Raw genomic sequence first — 25,935 nt, 5'->3', positions numbered from 1 at the left:
TCAGAACCTGCTACAGAGGGCCTCTGAAAGCCAGAAGAAAACAGGAAACAACCTTGAAACCTGCCACAGAGGGCCTCTGAAAGCTTCTGCAGTATAGACTGTCAAAGCAGATGCTGAGCCTGATGGCCAACTGATGGGCAGAGTGAATGGAATTTTATGTAAGAAGTGGGAAATAGTAAGAGCTGGAGGGCACGGGAACTCCATAAGGAGAGCAACAGAACAAGATAATTTGAACACAGGGAACTTCCCAGAAAATCATACTCCAACCAAGGACTGTTCGTGGAGATGACCTGGAACCCCTGCATAGGTGTAGCCCATGGCAGTTCAGTGTCCAAGTGGGTTCCATAGTAATGGGAAGAGGGACTGCCTCTGACATAATCTGATTGGCCTGCTCGTCGATCACTTCCCCCTGAGGGGGGAGCAGCCTTACCAGGCCACAGTAGAGGACAATGCAGCCACTTTTGATGAGAACTGATAGACTAAGATCAGAAAGAAGAGGAGAACCTCCCCTATCAGTGGACTTGGGGAGTGGCATGCATGCAGAAAGGGGAGGGAGGGTGGGATCAGGAGGGGAGGAGGGGTTTATGGGGGGATACAAAATGAATAAAGTGTAATTAATAAAAAAATAAAAAAAATAATCTGTGGTAGAGCAGGATGAGGAAACAGATATAAATTTGTATCTCTGTGAATGGAATTAGCATACTTACATATTTATTGCTCAGGTGTAGGGAGGGTCCATCACAGTGTCAGTTCTTGGTTTTCCCCTGTGCCAAGTGCTCGCCTGAGAACAGAAGATAGGTTTGATCTATGCAGTCAGAGATACAAAGTATGAAAATAAAGTTTCCTCTATTTTCTTTTACTCAGGAAAAGTTCAACTTTTCTCCAAGATTGTCATTAAAGCCACAGCTCACTTTTTGGTTTTGCCTGGGAATTATTTACTAAGATTTATGAGCTTTCTTTGGCCATCTCCTATTTTCACTCTATAAAGGCCTTGCTAACTAACAACCTGGAGGTGAGAGTGTGTAACTGGAGAACACAACAACAGACACACCAGGAGGTTCATATTGACTCTTCTGTTACACGAGGGAAGTGGTTTTCCCTGGTATACCCACACTATATACTTAAAGTGCCATTTTATCAAGAAGGTACTCTTGGTCTTTCCAATTAAATAATTCAGTGGACAGTTTGGAGGAATAGTTTATAAGCCAACAGGACCACTTTTGTGACACCCGGGGAGGCATATAGGTGATATCCCTCAGCAGCTCAGTGATATTATAGTATTAAGTATATTAAGGTAAAGGCATGAACCTGGGCAGTGGGAGGATAAGAGTTCCAGAGAAGTTTTTGCATGGTACTGAGTTCATGACTAGTGTGTTTCATCTGACCTGCATCCTTCAAGGAGGGTCAAGGTTTAGCACCATCACTTTCTATAGGAGCAATAGGGGTAAAAGTCGCCAGCAGTGAGGATACATGTCATCATTTTACTCTAGTGGTATCTGCCAGTGGGTAACACACCTGTCTTCTGGTGACAATGTATACGGAACCAGCTACTTTCACAGGTGTGGCAGTAATAAATAGTATCAGAGGGCTACAAGACTGACTTGGGACCCTTCCCAGTTGGGTTCCATGCTGGAAGAGCTGCTTGCACAATGTGACAGCCCTTGCAGCCCCACTACAACCTTCTCTTTGCACCTGTGCAGTTTGCCAAAGGCACATACTTACCTGAAGCCCATGACTGTGAAGTAGAAGAGTAGGAAATAAATCCAATATGTTTTTATTTACATAAGAATTCAGTACAATTCTTAATACTGACCTTAAGTTCTGTCCAGTCAGAAATGGACAATGTGAGAAAAACTCAACAGTAGCATGATTTGGCTAACAGTTATTATAATAATGATACCTGTGTGGAATGATTTGAATGAGAAATGTCCCTCACAGGTTCATGTGTTTGAACACTTGGTCTTCACTTGGTGATACTATTTCAGAAGTTTATGGAGTTGGAGGAGGAGCCTTGCTGGGAAAATATTTTACTGAAATGGGTTTTGAGGGTTTATAGCCTTGCCATACTTTCTGTTTTTTTTTTTTTTTCTTTCTATGCATAAAAATTTGGTCAGCTTTCTGCTGCTATTGCCATGCCTTCTCCACCATAGGGACTCTCTCCCTCTGGAACCATAAGCTAAAATAAACCCATTCTTCCTTAAGTTGATTTGGTTGTGGTATTTTATCACAACAATAGAAAATAACTAACATGCTGTGACAAAAAAAAAAAAAAGAATGCATTTGTGTACCTAAAGAATAAGAAGCAGTTGGAAGGCAATAGGATACCAAAGGCCAACAGTGGTTGCATCAAGCTTGTACTTCATATGTAATTTAAAACTTATGTTATCTACTTTTATGTTTGCTTTTATACACAATGTGATCTAATACTTTCTTTAACTTTCTTATACCCTTCCTTGTATGCTAAAAGTGAAGAGAAATATATGGTCTTTGAGTTATAGTCTGAGAATCCCATTAAACCAATCATTTTGGACAGATATTCTGCACTTAGACACAGTGGTGTTTAACTTGGCTAGATTTCCTACAAAAGCCAAGCACATTGTTCTGAAAGCATAGGTCTCTTGCACAGGAGCACATTTTTTTTTCTTTTATGTGAAGATAAGCTCTACCTTTAAACATGTATGAACTACCTTTTCAGCAGCAGACTGACAAAGAGCAGATCTAATGGAATCATCCAGAGGAATATTTATGGATAAGAAAGTGTTAACATTGGAAAAAATGCAAAAAAAAAAAAATTAACCAGGATTCCTGAAGCATCTAGAAACTAAAAATATCGAAAAGTAGTTTAGCATGCACTGTAATTTTTCTTGAAAGTATGAGGCTTTAGAGGTTTTTGTTTTGTTTTGCTTTTCTTGGAAACATTTGTTGGCTTCTATCCTAACAAAATTCCTTTTGAGATAAAAGTCCTGAGATTTTATAGTGAAACAATGACGTTTATGCTGCTGAAACTCCAATTTTATTGTCCTCCCGCTTAAGCATGTTAACTAACACTGTATGCTTTAGACTTTGAAATAAATAATGTATGCTGTAGAAGTCTTTAACAATGGTTTGTGAGTGGCCTAATGTATCCTTTATCAGATGACCTTTTAATTTAAATATTTTGAGATGATTATACGGGTGATGGTAGAAAAGTTGAGCTAAACTTGTGAAATTGTATTAAACTCAGTCATTCCACATTCTAGTTAAATTTTAGAAAAGATTTCAACATTGCTCCTGAGACAAATGCAAAATAATTTTAAAAATGAAGCTTCTTATAAGTGGTGGGAATGATTTTTATAAAGAAGATGTATTTGAATAAGTTTGAAAGGCAATTGGGAAGACATTTGATTGGGGACATTAAAGAAGCCACCAAGTCCTGATAACAATAGACTTTCATCAAAACTCAGACCTTTTTGAGGTCATTATGCTTAGCTTCTTAATTCTAGGCTGTTAAAATCTTTTCAGAATTACTAATTTCTATCTCATTGAGGCATTTTCCAATGGTAATCAACTGGATGACCTTTGGGGTAATTTTGAAAGCAGTGTGTTTCCCAAGTCCAACTGGGAAGAAAAAGAAGTACTAGAGACTACTTAATATTCCCAAGATAATATTTCTGCTTTCAACCTGGGTTCTGACCATGCCTGAAGGAAGCAAAGGTACTTGTCAGGTTGAGGGTCATATATCCACCATGATCAAGTTCAGTTGCTGTTTCAGGTACCATCTGAGTGTGAGAGAACCAAATCTGTTGTTCAGTTTGCCAAACAGAACTCTGGAAGGTTTCATTTTGGGGGGCCAAGTCATGTTCTCTTGAGAAACCCGTGAGCCTAGTGCGAGGTGTCATTTTCCTAGAAATGAGTGGGGGATAACCTCAGGTGGTCTTTATCACAGCCTGCTCCTTGCAGATATCACTAGTTCCTGAACAACACCTCAGCCCCAGCTCTAGAGCCAAGGAAACTGCAGTGCATTTGTTTAAACTCCTAAGGGAGGGCGGGACAACACGTGCAATCATTGTGATGTTTTGTGACCAGACACAGACAGACTCTTGAGAATTTCTCATGGTTAGTGGTGTTACCGTCTTGGAGTTCCTCACGTACTGACTAAAGCACATTTAGGTTACTTATTCAATTTTTTTACTCTTTTCTTTTGCTCAGAGGAACAAACTGGGCTACATAATTGTAGCTGCTGAGTGGCCATGGAAATCGTGGGCATGGATTCACACCACTCTATGGAGGAGCTTTGCTGTTATGCCCCGTAATAGGTGGGGTTACTCCTGAGAGAGAAAACAGCAGACATAACATGAACGCATGCACAAAGATGCAAGAACAAAAACCAGATCTCTCTTTTAAAAAACGGTGAGCTGAGACTATTACTCAAAGGGAGAGTGCTTGCTTAGCATGGCTCTGGGCTCTATCTCCAGTAAGGATGGAGGGAGGAGGGGAAGGGGAGAGAGGATTAAGGCATATCTGTGCTGTGTTGGGGGCTCTGGCTCCTCCAGCCCTCTGCTTTTCTATGATACTTTATTCTGCTTTGAGGATCCCCCATGACATTGAAACAACATTAATCTCCTAATATCTGCGTTTAGTTTGGGACACTACTTAGAGCCTTTTGCTTTGCAATATTTTTTAAGCTACTAAAAGTGTTTATCACCTAGCTCTTCACACTAGTGCTCATTGGACATAACACTTACATCCCAGAACCATTTTTTTTAAGTCAGGTTTTGGAGACTGAATGTGGTGGGTATATCATGCAACTTGATCTTTAAGTTAGAGCTATGCGGATCACTTTGTAAAACTTAGAAGTTGTTTCTGATTTCTCTGTCTGGTGATACTGATGCTTTACATACTGGGAAAATTACCATTCAATTTTTTTAAAACAAGCTTCCTTATCATTCATTATTGATCTTGATGCAAATACATCTGAAGAAAATCACATCTGTATTTTTCAAGTATTTCACATTCAAATTTAGTAAAATATAGGAAAAAAGATAGGGAATTAGAAGTACAAATGTAGATTTTATCAATAGGAAAATTTATTTTATGTTTCTTGGGAAGGTTAGTTAAAATTATGTGAAATAATATAGACCATTATTTACATCTTAATTGACAAATCATGACTCCAAATGGCCACACACACACACATTGTTAAAAATGAAACAAAACATCAATAATAACTTTTAAAATCCTAGTAAACATTACGATCTTTCTTCAGAATGGGAAGTGTCCAGTCACCACTCATTCATTAGAACACATCTACACATCGATCAAAAGCAATTTCAATACCGCAAGGCCCAAGACCCCAATTTATGAAAATGACATTTTAAGATCATTTCCTCTTCACAGCAGGACCTTGTATGTCTTGAGAGCTACAGTTGAACTATTTCTCAAGAAGTTCTGCTTTGAGTTGGCTTTCATGTGACCCAAACCCATTGTTGTAGTTGGATTTCCATCTACCCATTTATCTCCGAACCGAGTAGGAACTTACCAGACTCATGAGAGATGGTTTTAACAGTGAGCAGCTTCACACTCTCTTTATCAGACTGAGGCCTGTTGGATGTAGAAATACTTAAGTTAGCACTATAGTCATGCTCAAGGAAGCAAATGTAGCACAGAATGAAGACAAGGCACAGGCAAAGTTGCTTTTCTAAGTTTTTATGGCAAATTCTGTGACTCTTCGTTACAAACACACATGCACCATGCAACCTTTTCCAATACTTTTTGACAAAAGATGGCAGTTTCCGTCACTGTCACAGTGGCGCCATCTGTTTTAGTTAAACATCTCTGGTATCATGGAGATGAACGTGACCAGATCTAAATTGTCTTTTTCTCCAGTGCTGAGTTATGAGGTAGAAGACACAGAAACATCTGTGAACTTCCTGTTCAGATAGTGAGTTCCAGGGATATTCATTTCTTATTAGATCTCAAGATTGCAGTGTCTGAACCAACTGTTTTTAAGAGAGTTTCCTAGATTGCCTCTCAGATTCTAATTCCTAAAACAGAGCTCCTTTCCTTAGACATCTTGAGAGCCTCCATTTGTAAGTAAGATGCATGGGTAATCAAAAGCTTTTATTTCTATAATAGTGACAATGTAATGAAATAAAAAATAAAAAATAAAAAAAAACACCACTTCTATAAATACTGGGTGCACGTTCAGGTGAAAAAAAAAAGAGAACATGACGGCTTTCTTGCTCTTTAACACGAACACAGAACACACTGCAATCTTGCCTTATCAACCCCTCGCTTGCAATAGCTGCTTGTTTTGCAACCAGCCCCTCTGCTTGCTTTGACAGTCAAAGCGGTGCAGCGTTGCTGCTTAGTCAAAGCTACTCAGAGGCTGTAAGGACAGGTCCAGTTCTGAGCTGTGGTGAACATGTTGAGCATTTCACCAGAAAAGCTATCTTAAGATGCTGGGTGTGGCTTGTATAGTTTGCTTTGTTGTATCTATCCTTCACCCCTCCACCTAATCTTTTCTTCATCTTTTTGCTGTTGTTGTTTCTGTCTCATAGTTTATCCATGCCTAAAAGTAATCTCCTTTTGTTCTCTTTAAATTGCTCTAACACGTACCCAAATCTTGTGTATGGTAATCTCTCTCTATTTTTTTTTTTAAGATAAAAAATACATAAAAATACATAAAGTGTAAGCGTGAGTTCAAACATTTTTTCTCTATGCAAATGACAGGATTAGAAGTTCTGAGGGGAAGGGTGTTAGGTGGCTCCACTTACTGATCATTTCCGTTTTCCTGTGTGCCTAGAAAAGAAGATGCTGTTAGTGAACCTGAGAGCTGAGCTTTCTTCCTGAATTTGTTACCCACAGGCATTCTCTCAGGCATAGTTAACACTCATTCTGACACAGGGCAGTCCTTGTTAGATAAATGACAAGTGACTTAATTACAATTTAATTTTTAACGTATAGTATCACATTACTTTGAGAATGTGCCATCTAGATTTGTCTATCACACATAACGCTAGGACACTCCCAAATATTTGATATCTCTGAGAAACTTCTCAATCTACTGAGTTGCCTTTTTCAACTGGAGAATAGACTTTTATATTTTTCTCTTATGCAATGCTCTTTATTGGGAGACAAATCACTGTGCTTGTGGTGAGTGAGAACGGAGATGGCCTTTCTGTTGGATTGTACCCTAGTGATTTCAGCCTCTTAAGAATGGCATTTGAAGTGCCACTGAGGCAGCTAAACTTTCACATGCTCAATAGAAACCCCTTGGGTTCATTCTGAAAATGGTTCATACGCAAAGGTCATGGCCTCCATGAAGCAAATGGAATGCTGTTTAACTCTTGTTTTGTCCCTGACTCCATTCCATTCCATTTGGCTCCTGTGTCAGTTTCTCTTCATATCTAATCTAGCTCATCGTTGGGATAGGCCTCTTGAGTATATCTCTTTTGCCTTTGAGTGTTATTATTTTTTTACTAAAGATTTTGGATAACATTAATATTTAGGCTACTTCTCTTTCTGTTGCCCAACTCAAGACATCCAACTAGAACTCTAATTACCTAAATTAGCCCATCGTACCATATTGCTCATTAATGATGTCTAATCATGTTTTCCCCATCAGTAGGCTCCAGCAACATTTTTTTATTACCATAAGCATCAAATGAACTATCACCTGTGATATTAGCCTCTCTTCAGAGTGAGCTGATAAATATTTGACTGCCTATTTTAGCATTTTTTCCCCTTACTGTGTGGTAAGTGGGTTAATTAGCAGATAGATGCCTTCCAACAAACTTTCTGCATGTATACCATGCTTGTCTTAAAACTCAATTTACGGTAAACATTATTCAAATAAGCTTAATTTCCAATTTCTGATTCATGTTGTCTTCCAGAGAGCAGAGTGGGCTTATTAATTTTCTGAATGTAATGAAGTCTCCTCCACATACTTTAAGAGTGATTAACTGCAGGTGTTTAATGGTGCTAATTTAATGATAACAATGCTTGAAATTCTGTGTGGAAACAAAGCTGAAAGTAACCAAATAGATTTGGCTGATTATATAATTTCCACACTTGGTTTTTAGAATACCATACATGTCCAGCATAACTGTAGAGTGATAGGGATTTATTCCTTTAGAGTCTGCTTTAATAGAAAATTAATGTCTTTTAACCTCATGCATTTTCAAAGTTTTCCAGTTAAAAAATTTCTTTGCAGTACTGGTATTTTTATACGTGGATCTAGTATATTAGTTTTTATCCATTCCATAAACTCAACACCCACAGGCTTCAACTGTGATTCCTGTATTCCCATAGAAATAGGATTGGCAGCTTAAAAACGGGGGTGGGGAGAGAGCTGGTTTATGCCAAGTACTATTTTCTCTTTGGAAACTGGGTAAGAAAGTATCTTTCTGACATTAGGAGGTTCGTGCACTCATTTCTACAGGAAAGCACACTGTTTTTTGTTTGTTTGCTTGCTTGTTTTTCTTATTTCCCACCCAGGGCTTGAATGAATGCTACTGCTCTGGCCTGCTAACTTCTCTTTTGGCTGCCATGATCTGCTCCAGCTTCCTGTGAGACTCACAGTCAACGGTTGACCCAAACCACATTCATTAGTGTCCTGGGGGAGGAAAGTAACTGTGCAGCTTATAAGCCATATAAAAATAAGCGCCTTTTACCTTCTTAGTAGCTTAAGAGGCTTAGGTAGAATTTTTTAGTGAAATAGTTAGAATGAAAACAAAGGGAAGATCTATTTCACTGGACATTTTAAAAATAGAAGAAAGTCTACTAGATATATCCAGCATAATGCAACGTGAACTGTATGTGGTTTATGATAAGACAATTATTACTGGGCTTTCAAGGCCATACAGGCACAGAGAAAGTAAAGAAAAATTATTAAATCATGGAGCTGTCACCCAATTTTGCAAAAATTAAAAATTAAAGGTATGCTGTGTTATGCTTAATGAAATGGTATGCTATCAAAGGTACAATGTATTATTGTTCGTTGGCTCCTCTAGGGTAAGTTGCAAGTGTGTTTTAAAAGCCAAGTGGTGGGTAAGTTTGATGTTCAAGGAAAATGGCAAGTGTGGACAAGTATCTGAAAACCTGGACTTCATAGCAAGTCCAGGGCAGAGGTCTGGAATGGGCAGATGAGTTGGAGTTAATGCGGCAGAAGGAATAGCTGTGCTAAGCAAGCAGAGGAAGGTGTGTGGCTAAAGAGTTAAGGTCAAAAGATAGCATTGCTGGTATGCTAGGAAAACAACAGAGTAAAGAAAGCAGGAGCATAAACAAAATAGAGATTTTTGTTTAGAGCAATTTATTAACATTGGCTCATTAGTTGAGACAAATATACTGTTCTAAGCGAAGCTGATTATGATGACAGGTGATTGTTGATTGCAGTGATTATGAACTCTAGGTGGGGGAATATTTTATCTTTACAAATTATCTACTTTGAGATATTAATCTACTCTAAAACAGCAAGTTTATCTAAAGAAAGGATAAACTATATACCACCACAGAAGATACCTATGTTGGAAAGAAGCCGAGCTTCCAAGGGGAGAAATAATCCCAGAGGCTGATTCTTGAGAGCATGGGCTTCTACACTAAGTTTCCACAGGCCCCTCTTTACTCTGCGCTCCAGATCACGTGTCCTGTTGCACACCATCTTTGGAGCAGATATCCCTGACTACTGTCCTCACAGCTGAAGCTATTTCATTAAAAAGAATTGATCTATATTTACTCTATGAACAGATCTTAACCATCACTCCTTTGAACAGCAGCAGAGAATTTTTCCACCTCTTCCCTCTGTTCTCTGTGATATTCCGTTTCCCACACGGTATCTTCACGAGAATTCTTCTCCTTTTGACAGTTTAAGTTTAAGGTTGCATTGAGCAACCACCCATTCTACTTTTGGGAAAACAAAATGAAACAATACAAAAGGCTGCTACTTACCTGGATCTCTCTTCCAGCACAGTCGATACAAACCCACCAGAGTGAACACCAAGAGTGTCATAACAATCAGGGCAATAACCACAGGCAAAATAATACCTGAAAAGTATAGAGGACACCATCAGCTGGAGAGCTGCTGATTCCATACAAACAGATGACACTAGGTAAAATATGCATGCTTTCTTTTTGAAACAACATTCTATCAAAACACTAGTACGTCTCAAGCAATAATTACATGATTTATAGGTTTGCTCTGCTTGTCATTTCTGACATATCCACTTGATGTCACTCTTGTAGCCTTTCTTAAACTTCCAAACCTCAAAAGAATGGTTTCCCATCTTCCTGGAGGCTGGTGGAGTAAGGAAAGAGGAGAGTAGAGACAGCAGTTCTCTAGCTTAGAGTTGACATAACACTCATTCATTATGTTCTTTTGTATTTTACAATGAAATTACTTGAAAAAAGGATGCAGCTCACTGGGTGGTTCCGGTCGTAAGGCTGAAACTTTTATTTTTGCAACATGTTGCCTTAAAAATTGAAAATGTGTTTAAAAAAAAAAGAGCATAAGTAGATTGATTGGACAGCATTTTAGAAAGTCTTAAATTACAGCTGGAAATTGTTAGGTCTGCACATGTGTGCATGTGTTTTAAGGGTGTGTTGCTGCTGTGAATGAGAGGAAGGTCCCCCCCCCCCATCTACTTGTATCTATGCTTTTCACGTATTTATCCAGGGGTCATAATATTTCAACTCATCAATAGGGTACTTTACACTTCATTATCAGGAATCAATGTTTCAACACACTTTAAAATAGATTTTGAATGACATTATTACTTCTTCAAAATGAATATGCCATTAATCAATGGGTCAGTTTTTCTTGTGATATCTTATTTAATGAAATGCTCTTTACTGAAACCAAAAATAATTATTTGTAATTCCAACTTGACATGCATTCATCTTACTGTTAATTACTAGGAGAACTATTGAACATTCTTTATTCAGACATAGCACATTTTATAGTGCCTATGTATGTTTAAGCTAAAATAAAATTAATTGCCATTGATATGATAAAATTCCATCAAGGTAAAAAAACATTGTTTTTATAATTTAATCACTTTAAGAATATTTTAATTGACAGATGAAGATGAATATGTTGAAGGCATACAGTATTATGATTTAGATAAAATTTGTTAGTGTGGAGATTTTGCCTTAGCTAAGTACAGTTCCATAGAGCTATTATTTATCTTTTCTGGCAATTGCTTATCACTTGGACAAGGGTGAAAAAGAAAAACAAGAAGGTTAAAAAAGAAAGAAAGAAAATGGCCATGATGTGGTCAGATCAGATTCATGAGGAATTTTTAAAGCAGGCTGTAGTTCGGATTATAATGAAACTACATGCTGAATAAAGTTAGGAAAAGGGTATCTACGACCCCGTTCCTTCATTGTTGTCATTTACATATGTGGCATGTCTGTTTCCATGAGCGGAGCTACACAGATTACTCACTGGAATAAGAGGGGGTGGCTGATGGAGTAGCTGTAATCTTCCCATCATCAGTGTCTGTTATTTTGAGAAAGAAAACAAATAAGTCAACCTTGATAAATATGTTAATCCACATAACCTTCCCTCTGCTCCTATTTAAGGAAATAGCCATGATTTATAGTTGTGATGTTGCCAGTGCAAGATTGTCCCTCACCCTGCAAGAGTATGCTTCAAAAATCAAGATGGATAGTGTTTATTTCCTAAAAGACAGTAAAGTAGAAAAAGTTTCCATTCAGATTCACAAAAATCATACCTTGAGGCTGTGAGATGGTTATTGCAGTTGTTGGGGGTGCTGAGGGTGACACAGTGGTTTTTGGCAAGGCATCTGGCAGCTGAGTGATAACTATAGGAAAATCACAAACCCAGACTCAGTTTAAGCATTGAGTCCTCATATTAGATTTCTTTGTAGATTTAAATAGCCCTCTTAAAAAAAAAACCGGGAAACACTTTTATTTCTGTATTAGAGAATATATGAAATGGTAATACTGAACCTGGCTTCACATTTTTCTCCTGGAAAGATGACTGACTTTGGCATCAAATGAACTGGATATCAGTATTGTGTCATCCAGAGAAAAACTGGCCAAGGAAATCTGAGCATGTCTCATACTCTAGCACATAGTGCACAGAACCAAAAGCACGAGGGTCCTGTGAGATTCACATCTCCTTAAACACTAATCACATTTCACGTACTTTACATCTTGGGAAATGGTGTTTTGTCCATCGCACATGCTTAAAATAAATATAAATGCAGAGGGCTTCAGATTTTATATTTCCCAATGGCTGAAGATAAAAGGTTGCTGTTAGGCTTTGAGGAGACGTGGGAGAGAGCCAATGGAGACTCTGTGGTTTCCCTCTATGAGGCTCTGCACTTTTATGGAATTCTTCCATAGAATAATGGCTGCTTGATTTGTATTTCCTCTAGTGACCATGATCATTTTCCCTTTAAGGAAAATGTCCTTTCCATATTCAATCAGAGCATATTATTTTTATTATGAATAAAAATAATTAAAAATTTAAATATAAGACAGCATAGCTTATTTGTATGTAACACAATACATGGCATCTCACCAAATACAAGAAAATACAAACACTGAATGCTTTACAAACTCATCATACTATAAAATGACAGTAAAACTGTAATCTGGAATTTCTGGAAATGATTTCTTTGTCTCTTGTGGCACCAAGTTCTCATTTGTGTCACAGCTTCTGCCTCATCTCCCTGTGAAGCTCCCCGAGTGCAAAAGTCCTAACTCTCACCATAAGTCACACGAGCTCCTGTCCCAGCCAGTGTGCACTCAAGCAAGACTGACCATTTCCCTACACCGAGACATCCACTCTGCTTAAGCCTCCTTAGGAGCGTTGAGGCCATGCATGACTGCACCAGAGAGGTTGATATTTTTAGGCTGCCGTGGCTCTTTTCTCCTTTGCCACCCACAGCACAGCACACGCTGCATGCTCTGTGGGGGAAAGAATCATGTTGAGTGTCTACTCTAGGCTTGCCAGGCAAGAGATCTGTGGGAGGGAGCTAGATACATGCCCATAAGAACAAAGAGAAATGTCAGGCTAGTGCACAAAGCAGGCAAAAAAAAAAAAAAAAAAAAGGAATATTAAGTGAAAGAGTAGGCGCTAGCTGAAAGCGCCACACCATTAGCTGGGTTTTTCTGTGTCAAGGGCCATATAGGGATGGATAGTCTCTTAGGTAGAGGACAAGATGACTGAGTGAATAATCAATGGTCTTGGGATTTACCAACAGCTAGTTTTCAAGACTCCGTACCCACCCTCATTACCTCCTCATGTTCAGGCCAAAGGCTGATTTAGGACCGATTGTTTGTGATTCAATCAACACCAGCCCAAGCTTTCCAAGTTAAAGTGAGTTGACTCTCCAGGGCCCGTGGTTACTGCTGTGACCCAGGAGAAGATTGTCACGGTAACCCTTCTTTATCAAATGGTCAGTGCTGTTGAAACAGAAACTTCCACGTTTTGGTTTTTGTTTTTCTTGTAAGTGGAACTCTTAAGAAATCTTTTCTGAATTCAACACACACACATTTATCTGTGATGGATTTAATACTATTTGGTATCTACATTTCTGTTATTTTTTCAGATTAAAAATATTGGTTATGACTTATATTGGCACCTGACAATTCGAGAACCCCTGACTTTTAGCATGATCATATATTGCTGATTTATGGTACTTAGATGAACCCACAAATTGTGAGCCTAATAATACTCTTTCTGTGACTCTAACAGAGGGATTCCTATTGTTCTTATTGTTATTGTTCTGATTCATATTTTTCATCCATTGTGTTGAAAATGCACTACCCCGGATTTCTACCAAAATAACACTGTCAGAGAAGGTACAAGTAAAGAATAATGCAGTAGATAAGAACATGATTCTGAAAGCCAAGTGGCAGAGCTGAAATCTGACTGCAAAACTTACTTCCTGTGGAGGCGTGGCAAGTCGTTTAACCTCTTTTTGTCTGATTTTTCTTTTTTACATGTAAGTGGGTTGAGATCGCTTTACATTGTGTTATCACTTTGAAGATTGAGTAAGGGTAAATTTAAATTGTCTGGGAGAATAACTGATCCTAGTATAATTCTTTTAAATTATGTAATATTTTGTAATATATGCTGTATGATATTGCTATATTGCATGATTATGCCTTTTAGAAAGATGAACTTTCCTACTAAAAACAGTTTACTATTCTCTCAAAAATACAAAGTATAAGCATGTAAGTGGACTTTTCAGACATTTTTATGTTTTTAGGTATTTTTTTTTTCTCTCCAGTCAGGAGTGGGGGAAGCTGGAAAACACGTCAGTCTTAGATCATACAGGTTGGCCCTCCACCCTGATTTTTGTGACTGTTACGGTTGTTGAACTATCGAGGCACTGTGTCACAATTTAAATGTGGTTTATAAATTTCAGGTCAAAACTCAGAGGAAGCTATGTAAAGCATGCTCTCTTAGAGCCTTGCCTATTGAAATGCATTCACGTTTTCCTCATAGGTGCTGATACAGGCACTTTTTTTTTTTTTTTTTTTTTTTTTTTTTTTTTTGACAAGGTTTCACTGTGTAGCTCTGCCTGCCTCTGCCTCCAGAGTGCTGGGATCAGCACCATTCATGTTTTTTTTCTGTGATGTTCATAAGTCATTGGGATCTTTACTAACAGGAGACCTTACTGATGTCCTAAGAAATCTGAGCTTTAGTTGAAGAATGGTCTTCAAAGGATGGAAGTTATGGAAATACAGGTGGTTTTGATTCCCCAAGCCTGCAGAAAGCCTGGCAGGGACAATAATGCCCACCACTTCCTGAGAGCCGTGAACACCTAAGACAATTTTGGGCTTGAGGATCCCTTGATGTCCTTTCTAAAACTTCCTAAGCATGAATGTCAATCAAGGAGGCTTTCACCCAGCTGTCCTCTCCTGCCCACTCTTGCTGTCTGATGGCATCTCTGCTCTTTCTCTGCAGCCTGCTTTCATATATTTTCATTCATATGTGTAAACATATAAATACAACCTGTTGAGTCTATTTAGTGTTGCTTATATGTATTTTTTTTTTTTTTTTACTCTTGACCACTTGGTATTAGATATCAAATTAGAGGTCTTGTCCTTGGCGAAGACTGATTCTCTCCCTCTCAGAATTTGTGCTCTTTATCTGAGACTGAGACTTTGTGAGATCTTCCCCATCCATGCTGACATGCTAAATTGTGTCTTTTTGTATCCATTCAATAATAACCACAAATAGCGGTAAATATTGAAGGGAGCATAGCAGAGTGTAAGATGCAACAAAGACAGGTGGCAAGGTGCACAGCTCAAACATCTGTGTGAAACTAGGGAGAAAGAACAAGCATAAATGTATTCCAAGGGTCATAATGAGAGAGTCTATGCTGCTTCTTATGAAATCTTATGAATAAGCTACTCTTTACAACAAAGGAAATATTTGAGAAGCTTCAGTAATTTTATACATTATATATTATATATTATGTATTATGTATTATATATTACGTATTATGTATTATATATTATGTATTATATTAATTATATATTATATATTAATTATATATTATATATTATATATCGTGTATCGTGTATCATGTATCATATATCATATATTATATAATCAGGATCAAGACATGAGAACCAAGGCAAAAGGAGGAAGTAAATAGACTACAAGAACTTCCACAAGTATAGGTGGCATAAGGATGGGTGTTGAACATTCAGACACCCAAGAAAAGGATGGAGTCTATGCTGGGCTTTCATCATCAGACATGAAATGATTTATTATAACAAGAACTAGATCCACAGTTCGGATAGTGAATGCTATTCATGTGGCTGGCACAGCTGTGTTTTCACATGGGCATGTGATGAGAGGATCCTTAGGATTTTACATGTTCCTCTAGCTCTAAGATCTTAGATTCTTGTCCCGTGATTCTTTGCTTTGCCTTAGCTCTTATGTGCATATGTTCATGGTGAAACTCTCTGTCCAGTTAATAGATCTAATAGCAGATGAAAGTTTTTCTTCTTTTTCATGGTTGACATTGATGTCTATTCTCAGAGCTTACCTTTCTGAACTGGGCTAACTCCTACAGCAATGTCAAAGTTTTATCCTACACGTCCTTCATTTTGCTTTGAGATATCAATGTGATTTTCCTGAGATAGTAACACACTCTCACCCAGAAATAACTGTGACCTGATACCTATTTACTTTAGACAACTCTATAGAAATTGATACTGAGGTAGGATTTCCCCTTCCTGATCTAGTTTAAACAGTTATTAAATTTCAGGAACTTGTTCATGAGATACAAGAAGAAACAAAGCAGGATACTATTACTTCAGTATGTGCAAGGTAAATTTATCCCTAAGAAAGTATGTTTAATCTTGCGTCTTAAGGATGCAAAGTACAGTGACTCAGGAAGGTCAAGTAATATGTCTGACCATAAGTAAAGAGAGGCAAAGTGTAAATTAAATATGTTCTAAAAATATTTCCATGTTCTATCTCCTCTGCCATAGGATCAATAGATTTTTAACTAAGACTATTCTATTTGCTTGTAAATAGTTACCCATAAGGTCATCCTGCTTTGCTGCTGTGTGTCTCAGACTGGCCAGCGAGCTTCTAGAGATCATTCGGTGTCAAGCCCCCATTACACCATAAGTACACTGGGGTTAGACCCGCACTATTGCATCTGTTCTTATGTGGCTTCTGGGAAACTGAACTCAGATCCTTAACACTTGTGAAGCAAATGCCTTGCTCGCTGACCCATCTCCTCAAGCCTGCTTCTGTGTTGACTGAAGCCACACCATCAACTTCCCTGGTTTCTATGTCTTTGAGCTGAGGCTGTACACTATCAGCTTGCCTGAGACTCCAGCTTGCTCACTGTAGGGTCACATAAACTTTCAGGCCCCCAAATCCTTCTAACATAGCTTTATATCCACATGCCCTATTAGCTATATTTACCTGGAGAACTGACACTAATGTAGTTGCATTTTACAAAATATTAATAACAAATGATATTTATTTCCCCCTATATAATGAGACACACACTTTTACTCAGGGTTCTTTTGAGCAAGTACTAATATTTAGCAGTTCATATAATGTAGTCTGATAATATTTACTCCTTCACACAATTCCTTCCAGATACAACCCCACCTCCTCATCCCCCCACCCCAACTTTGTGTTCTTTTTCTTTTCTTTTCTTTTTAAAATAACCATTGAGTCCAATTTGTGCTGCCAATAATCGGGCGTAGGGCCATTCACTGGAGTGTGGTCTATCTACCAGGGGCCCTTGGAATGAGTTCTCTTAACAAAGGACTAGAAAGCTCAGTTTTAAGAATAAGGCTAAGAAAAGGCAAATTCCAGCATTGCTTAAAATTGCGTTGTTATGCGATGGTGTCTGTACCTCTGGGGAATCAATAGCTCACATGAGTTTTTAATGGTTCCCTCTGTGTCTCCATCAGATCTGAACTCCTCTGAATGCATAGAATAATCTGGTAGTTAGAAGGTCATTTCTTTGGTGAACTCTTTTTTTTTTTTCTTCTCTTTGTTCAGAAAGTATGTTTGCCCATTCAAAAAGTTGCCTGGAGCTCACTGGGAATGAACCACTTTAAAATATCTGCCTGACTGCTAGGTTATTATAGCTATTTATAATATTGACCGATCGCCCTAAGTGGCCTTTCAATGGTAGGTTCCAAATTTCTCTTAGTGTTATACCTAATGGATATAAAACAAATGCTTATTGAGTGTCTTTGTTGGAGGTAGTTGATTGAATATACTTTTCTGCATATTTGTTATTGCATCATATTCAGTTTGAATCCTTTAAAGATATAATTTGTCAGCTAAAGTTTGACTTTCTCCTGCTATACAATACACAAATCCTTCGTGTTGCACATGCATGAAGCAGATACCTCCTATAAACCACCTTATTCTAATGAGTAGAAAGTACAAGCCTGTCTTCTGACCATATAATTATTTCCATTAACAACCACGCTCATGTTCTCATCTTATACAGAAATCTCTCACTGAGCCATCTCAGTCCCATTTTCTAATTTTGTATAAGCAAAGGGCACAAGGAATGAGAACCTTCAAGATTTGTCATCTCTATTAGTGACAGGAAGAAAGAGTGAAGGTTCCAATCCTCTACAGATGCAGAAGGTCAAATAGCACTCAGCCTTACCATCTTCTTCACCCCAAGGATCTCTTTGCAAATTCCTGTTCCTCTCCTATTAGCTGTTTATTCAGAATAAAAGTCAGGTGTCCAGACATGGGAACTTCTTGATGTTACCATTTTAGGTTTTAACTGTTATTTGCAACATGCTTTTGGATGTCTGAACCAGATTTTGTGCAAAAGTAGGTGAAGACATTGTACTCCTTTGAAAGGACACACTGACCAATATAGCCAGAACTGTGCAGAGATATTTGTGGTTGCTTTCCTGGGAATGGCTCTACTTACCTCTATCATAGTCCTGAGGCATACATTGGGTATTCCTAGTTTCAGCTTCTTAAACTCAAAACCTCTTAACATTTAGCTGTCTTGTATCATTTTCTATTTTACTGTGCTTTCAAGCTCACATATACATGTACATATATGTCCACTTATGTGGTCTCATTTTTGGCATATTTCTGATGAATACTCCTAGAAGAGAAAAATGGACTTACCTGATGTTTTTGTTGTTTTGATTGAACTCTGATTCTCAGCTTTCGAGAAAAAACAAAAACACTGAAATTAAATGTTGAATATGGTATCTGATTTTCACCTCTGGTTTCAGAGGTAAGTTTTATAGACGTCAACTTCTTTTGGATTCATTTGTCACACAGATAATAGAACCATGGATGTTTGTGACTGCAGAAAACCACTGAGCAAGAATCAATTAACTTTTTGGTCTCTTCCCCTTTTCTTATTTTTTAAACAACACTTTCATCATGGCATCGCCACAGGTAGAAATCATTGTACTTATAACTTCCTCCTAAAGGAACAAATTTCTTGGGTTTTGTGTACTACGAAGTGTTTGTTGCAACTTCTCAGCTCTGCTTTGCAGCGTGAACTCAGTCATACACAATACCAAAGAAAGACTACCATTGTATTTTTACAAAACTTTATTTAAAGAAATACACATGGGGTCCTATGTTGCTTCTCTAGCTTACTAAGACTCTACCCAGGTCATTTTTTAAATTTATGGGATGCCTAAGTATAACCCAATGAACCATAAGTACTTTAATTCCTGTGTGGAGGGGGCTATCTTGTGCTACTGTCCTACTAAGACCCTATACATCATTTGGGAAAGATGCAAGAAGAGGCAGACATATATACTAAAAACTGATGGGATTCCTGGATGGTGGCTACCGTCCAGGAAAGATGGTAGAAGGATAGTCACTTTACAGAGTCATCATAAAAAGTCCCTTCAGTGACTTTGAAGACATGGGCCACAAAGAGTACTTGCTTTGTGAAAAATATAGACATATTCTTCCAAGACAAATAGAAGTCTAGTAACAACACTCACAAATGATTTGCCTCCTGTGTATACACAACTCAACAGCCAGCCTTACTAATTCAAATTCAACACACTTCAGACAGTATCCTTGAGTGGTGTTTTCCAATCCACTTTTTGGATCAATGCAAGCGACCATTGTCTTTCAGTTGCTTAAAGCCATAAAATAGTGGCCCTTCTGGAATCTCCCTTTTTAAATTTTTTGATTTTTTAATTATTCCTGTATATTCTGAAGCACTAAGGTTAAAAGTTTATTCCAAACTCCAATCTGTTCCAACACCTGCTAGCTCCCAATAGCTCCCAGGAAAATCTCTTAAAAGCTAACCTTGACTTACCAGGACCTCCAGTTCCTTACTGCGACGGGCCGGTCTTCAGAGAAAATCAGGAACCCTACCTCGTTCCTCAGGTCTCTGACCCATCAGCTTTCTCTTTAACTCTACCCCACCTTGCACCTGGTTTTGGTGGATCAAAGGCTCAAAGACACAGCCTTCTTCTAGACCTGGGCTTCTCTTGTTCTTCCCTGTGGCTCAGGGCTCTCTCAAGCCACCTCACTGAACTGTCTCTGCATACCCTTCCCACTTCGGTTTTATTACTACAGTAACATATTTTCTCATGGATTGCACCCGTCTAAGAATAGATTTTTTCCATAGATCTGTGATTCCCGTACCCGTTCCTAGGTTGTGCCATACTATGTCTCTAGTAAATGGAAAAGAACGACAAATTTTAAATTTGATGTTTATGAGAAATAGGTCTCCCATTTTGCAGATCTGCAGGTATTAGCTGAAAGAAATCAAATTGCTTCCTTAAAGGTAGAACCATAGTGACAATCCAGGGCTTTGGTTCTAAACCCATCTACTCTCATTAAAGTGGATAGTTTTTCTCTTCTTAAACATTTTAAGTCTGAGTCTGATATAATTAATTCCTTCTTTTGATAACTAATTAAAATACTTTTGAAAGTGGCATAATGCTGCATTTGGAAGATGCAGTTAAAATATTTATTAGCAGCTAGGATTGTTCCTTTTATTAATATCAGGTCACAACCTTTTCTGCTATAGGCTTATTTGAAAATGAAAAATTTTAAGCTTACATCAGACAAAACCTTCAGACTCTCCTTTATTTGAATTTCTTTTAGCCTCCAAGATGCATAATAATTTTATGTGACTGTAAAGTAGGTAAGAAGTCTAACTGTGCCCTGAAACTCTGCTTAAATGCAAAGAAACACATCAGTTCATCTCATTATGTTAGACAGCCTGAGGTCCAGGCCCATACTTATATGCATACAAGGAGGAATAAAACGCTGAGGACAAAATTCTACATATGTCAGAATTTTAGCCAAGAACAGAATATGGCTGGGCACAGTGGCAAAAGCCTATATAATTCCAGCACTTGAAATGCTGAAGCTGGAGGATCACAAGTTTGAGATTAGTCTGAGCTCCATAGTGAGACTTTCTCTCAGTAAATCAGAAGTTGGAGGCTGGCACACTCAATGCCTGGATCTGATCTCCAGCACTTTCTGGAAAAAAACAAAGAGCAAAAAGGAACGTGTGCTCCCTTCTTCTTAAAATAGTGGGAATAGTCTAAAGACAAGAAACTGTTTTTAAATGAACACAACGTTCAAACCTAGGCTTAATTTGGAGAATATAAAAATCTCAGTAAAAATAAATAGTATGGCATATGGCTAAATGTTGATATCTCTAGTTTTTATTTATAACTGTAAGGACACATATGTGCTATCAGAAGGCCACACTCAGATCTGTAGAGGAAGTGAGGAAAATCAAACCTCAGATGCACATGGGATGCTTTTGCTAATATCCTCACAGTTGGATGATCAGTCGAAGACAGAACTGCTAAAGTCTGTTGTTGAGTTTGATCTGGTAGTATGAAACTGTGTCTGAAAAACTGCAACTATATTTCTAAAGCTAAGTTTAAACATTATCATTTGAATCAGAAAGCTTTACCAGTAATGCAGCAAATGACGCTGCATATTTCGTAGAAAGGATGAAATTTCCAGATAAGAAACTATAGTGGCAAATAAAATGCGATACTAAATGCAGGAGAACGAATGTATAGAGCTATTTTTAGATATGATTGTCTATTTCTACTGTAAAATAAATTATCACCAATTTGCATTTTATTACTCTATCATCTGACATTAAGTCAATGGACATGGACATGAGATTATTTTGGTTTGTCTAAACTGGGGCATGTGACTAAAACTATTATTCTGCAGATCCCTCCTGTTTGTACCCACAAAGCAAATTATGTCAATAGCTAACTAGCAGAGGAAGAAAGTTATGGTTAAATCCTCAAGGGAATGACATAGATGAATGACACAGTTTATAAACTAACATTGACTCTGTATTGACAATGAGATAAATTAATGTTTTCTGAACTGTGGAACAATAGCATTGCATGTGATAGAGTTTCTATGATGGGTGGAAGGGAACTGTCAATAAGCATGTTATTTCCTTTCAGTTTAATGTTCATGGGAGAGACTATGAGGAATGCAGTGTGTGTGTGTGTGTGTGTGTGTGTATGTGTGTGTGTGTATGTGTGTGTGTGTGTTCCAGTGTGTGACAGTGTCCTTGTCCTTGCATGTGTCTGTCCAGAGTCCAGAGGCTGATGTTGGGAGTCTAGAATGACGATGAGGAAGTGCAGGGAGTCACCTTGCCATTGCTTCCCAGCCCTGGGTTAGAGTGTATACAGCCATACCTGGATTTTTAGGGTGGCACTGGAGATCTGTTCATAGGTCTTCATGCTTACACAGCAAGTATTTTACTCAGTGAGCAATTTTCCCATCTCAGATTTAATCTTTTAACTACTCTCTAGATGAAAACCCTAAGGCTCAGAGGAGATTCAGAGCTGACCAAAGGCCACAACACAAATGAATGTTTGTATTTAAATTATTTTTATTAAAAGGCATTTTGAATTGAGAATCATTGCTCATAACCACTAACCCAGCCTTCTCCTGGCATGATCAGAGACACCACTGTTTGCTTTAAGACAGGTGTGGAGCCTTGAAGAACAAAGACTTTGGTGTAGCCCATTATCATGGTCAGATAGTAGCACTTCTAACAACTGAGTCTACTCAGTTAAATCAACTTCTTTTTGTATAAAGGTAAACTACACAATAAATCATGACTAATCATGTGATAAGAAAATTTATTTAGTAATTTATTTATTGTATATAAATGTTATCATTATAAAGTAGAAATGCATAACAGTTATAGTATAGATTATTAATGATTTATATATAATATAGAAATATATGTTACATATAATTAAGAATATGAAGGCATATTTACGCTATTGAGATGGACTTTCCTGTTTATTTTTACGTAAAGAGTTACATCTTTAGTACTGAATGACGAAGAATATCTTCAGCATTCTTCAGCTGGCTGATGCTTGGTTTGATAACTGTCAGTGCTAAGTCTGCCGTTGCATATAAGTATGTAGTACAAAATGGCAAAATTACACACATGGCAACTTCTGAAATTGCTTAATCTCTGTCCTAATCTCAGGGCAATATTCATGCAACAATTTTTTTTTTATAATTAACTGAAGTCAATAACTCAAAGAGGAACCTTAAAAATCGACATCCCAACACAATACAACCTAAAGATATACCAATTTGATACTTGTATGTTAAGAAATCTTGGAAGAAAATATCAAGTCTTTTCCCCACAGTTAGATTATTATGATTCTGTAAGAACTTTGTGTAGTACATACAGCACTGCCACAACAGCCCTCAGAAAACTAACTGTGTTTAATGTAGAGGTTCCCAACTCCCTTTTGGGGTTGAACGAATTTTTCACAGGGTTTCCTAAGACCATCAGAAAACTCAGATATTTATATTATGATTCATCACAGTAACATAATTACAGTTATAAAGTAGCAACGAAAGACATTTTATGGTTGAGGGTTACCACAACACGAGGAACTGTATTAAGGAGTCACAGCATTAGGAAGGTTGAGAACCTCTGTTCCAGTGGTTCACATATCCAAGTTATGAAATATGAATTATGAAATATTTCACTGGATCTAAAAACAAAAGCTTTCTTCAGTGGGATATTCTAAGCCTTGTGAAGGAGGGAAACCAGAAATTTTCTACCTTCATTCAAGGGACTCAGGGACCACAGACTGTTCACACACAGATGCAAGCCATGGTGGATGGCTTTTTTCGTCAGAGAGGAGTGTCCATGGCAACCTACTGAAAACACCGGAGTTCATTTAGACTTGGGAAAGACCTCATTAATGGCATCCATTAGCTATCCGCTAGCTAGTACAATATTCTCCTTTGTAGGGTGCAGCACATTCTGTGTGTCATGATTCACGTGCTAAAACATCTCTGAATGTAAATTAATTAATGCTAATTTCTCAAAGTTGGGATAGCCATTCATCCATATTTTCTGGTTTCTATACCAAGGGATTTACTTTTTGTAGATAGTTTGCATTTAATTTTGTTTTACTGAAATGTAAAGGGCATTTGTGGGTTAGGAAATCTTTTCTTTACTGAAGAGATGCACACACGTTATCCACCTACTTAGCAAGAGCCTAGGATTAATACGCATCATGGAGCTTCTTGTCTAAGCAATCTGTCATTAATGATGTTAAAGTTTAGAGCTTTTCATAAAGTACTGGCAGAATGTTCAGTGTGCTGCAGTGGTTTGGGTTGAAATGACCCTATTTAACCCTAATAAGTTATTAATCCTAAAGCCATTTTCATCTGATGTTAACACAACTTTTTGCAATGTTGGGATGTCTTTTTCCATTTTTAAACTATCAGTCAACTTATATTTAAAGAGTTTTAAATTATGCATGTAGTTCAGCCACAGTTTAAGACTCATAAGAGAAATGTTTAAAGCCATTTTATTTCATGGGATATCATTTCTGTCACTATTGTACTTGATTTAAAGCTGAAGAGCCTGACATTTGTATTTACTTCCCTGTCTATTCTTTTTTTTCTTCTTTTATTACCTTATTTTGGATAGAGCATTTAATAAAAAAACACATTTTTAATTGTGTGTATGTGCACGAGTCTGTATATGGGTATGTGCACACATGTGCAGGTGCTGCAGGGAGCCAGCGGAGGGCACCAGATACCTCTGCAGCTGTAGAGTTGTGAGCAGGCTGATGTGGGTGCTGGGGATGAAAGTGGGGTCCTTGGTACTCTGGGCTGAGGCATATCTCTAGACCCAGACTGAGCTTTATTTTCTGATTACAATCATTTCGTTATTGATCTTACAACTGTGTAGTCATTTCTCTCATCTCGAAAATTATGTTGTTGTTTTCATAGATTTATGTAGATTTATGTTGTTCCATATATTAAGTCTATTTCATGCCCATGCCTCAAATGCTCTTGTTATGTTTTAATCGAACCATTAGCTCTCTATTGAAGAGACTAAAACAGGGTTAAAAAGAACCAAGCTTTTTTTTTTTTTTTTTTTTTTTTTTAAATTTTAATTAAAAAATATTAAAAAAAAATTTTTTTTTTTTTTTTTTTTTTTTTTTTTACAAATTGTAATTAACAGATATTAAAATGAACTTTTTGTATCTACCCATGAGCTTGTCACTCTCAGCACTCTTTTCCTTTATTTAGATCTAAATTTCTGTCGGGTGATATTTCTCTTTTGCTGAATGTCTTTTCTCATAATGAAGTTTCTCAGCTCAGCTCGGAACGTCTGTGAAAGTCTCCGCAGAACAGGAGGGTGACAGTTTCCTCTCCAGTAGAGAAGATGTTCTTGGTTGTTTTCTGGCAGGCATTGTTCCTGAAGAAGCTCTGCTGTCATTTCCCGTGCTCCTTTTACTTAATGTGCCATTTTTTTCCAACAGCTTATTTTAAGATTTTTTTTTTTTTTATCTTTGGTGTGTTTTTTTTTTCCTGTTTTTTTTTTTTAATTTTAATATTATGCTTATCATGCTTCCTGACTCTATTGGTTAATTGTTTTTAATTACATTGTCAAAATATTTTTCTGTCCACCTTTCTCACTCTTTCTTCCATGAGTTCTATTATATATATCTGGGTCACTGGGGCCCCAAACTTACTATTTTTTTTATTAATTAATTCAATTTACATTTAGGTCATATGCCCCTCACTCTTCTCCCTGTCCCACCCTCCCTTCTGCCTCCCCTCTTACCTATCCCTCAGAATAGGGGAGGACCTGGACACCCCAGATCCTCTATTCACTGAGTCCATCTTAGTCCCTTGTGACCAGGTAGGGAAGTCTCATCAGGAAGACATGATCAAAAAGCAGGCAACATAGTCTTTGTCAGAGATATCCCCCACACCTTTTATTAGTGGGCTGACATGAAGCCTAAGATGGCCATTGGACTCTATCCTGTACTATATGACTAAAATCTGCTTATAAGTGAGTATATACCATATGTTTCTGTCTGGGTCTGTATTATCTCACTCAGGATGACCTTTTCCAGTTCCATCCATTTGCCTACAAATTTCATGATTTCCTTGTTTTAAATGTCTGAGTAGTATTCCGTTGT

General features: G+C 37.6%; 1 protein-coding gene across 3 annotated transcripts in view; it reads right to left on the bottom strand.

Moving 5' to 3' along the window:
* The window catches only part of Emcn (endomucin), a 100,357-nt gene that overhangs the window by 12,356 nt on the left and 62,066 nt on the right, over positions 1 to 25,935 (bottom strand). Inside the window, exons 5-11 of one of the 3 annotated variants that reach the window (XM_055628215.1) lie at positions 18,608 to 18,646; positions 11,712 to 11,801; positions 11,423 to 11,476; positions 9,928 to 10,023; positions 6,756 to 6,780; positions 5,519 to 5,580; positions 708 to 781 (exon numbers count right to left, since the gene is read on the bottom strand). In XM_055628215.1, coding sequence (XP_055484190.1) covers positions 747 to 781; positions 5,519 to 5,580; positions 6,756 to 6,780; positions 9,928 to 10,023; positions 11,423 to 11,476; positions 11,712 to 11,801; positions 18,608 to 18,646 — 401 coding nt within the window. In that variant the 3' untranslated portion in view covers positions 708 to 746. The remainder of the gene's footprint in view (positions 1 to 707; positions 782 to 5,518; positions 5,581 to 6,755; positions 6,781 to 9,927; positions 10,024 to 11,422; positions 11,477 to 11,711; positions 11,802 to 18,607; positions 18,647 to 25,935) is intronic. The other 2 variants (XM_055628217.1, XM_055628216.1) reach the window with 2 other exon arrangements.

This window comes from Psammomys obesus, unplaced genomic scaffold (genome assembly GCF_907164565.1).
Source record: "Psammomys obesus unplaced genomic scaffold, mPsaObe1.curated_primary_1811, whole genome shotgun sequence".
Lineage (NCBI taxonomy): Eukaryota > Metazoa > Chordata > Mammalia > Rodentia > Muridae > Psammomys > Psammomys obesus.
Note: the sequence above shows the minus strand (reverse complement) of the source record. Positions and strands in the feature narration are given on the sequence as shown.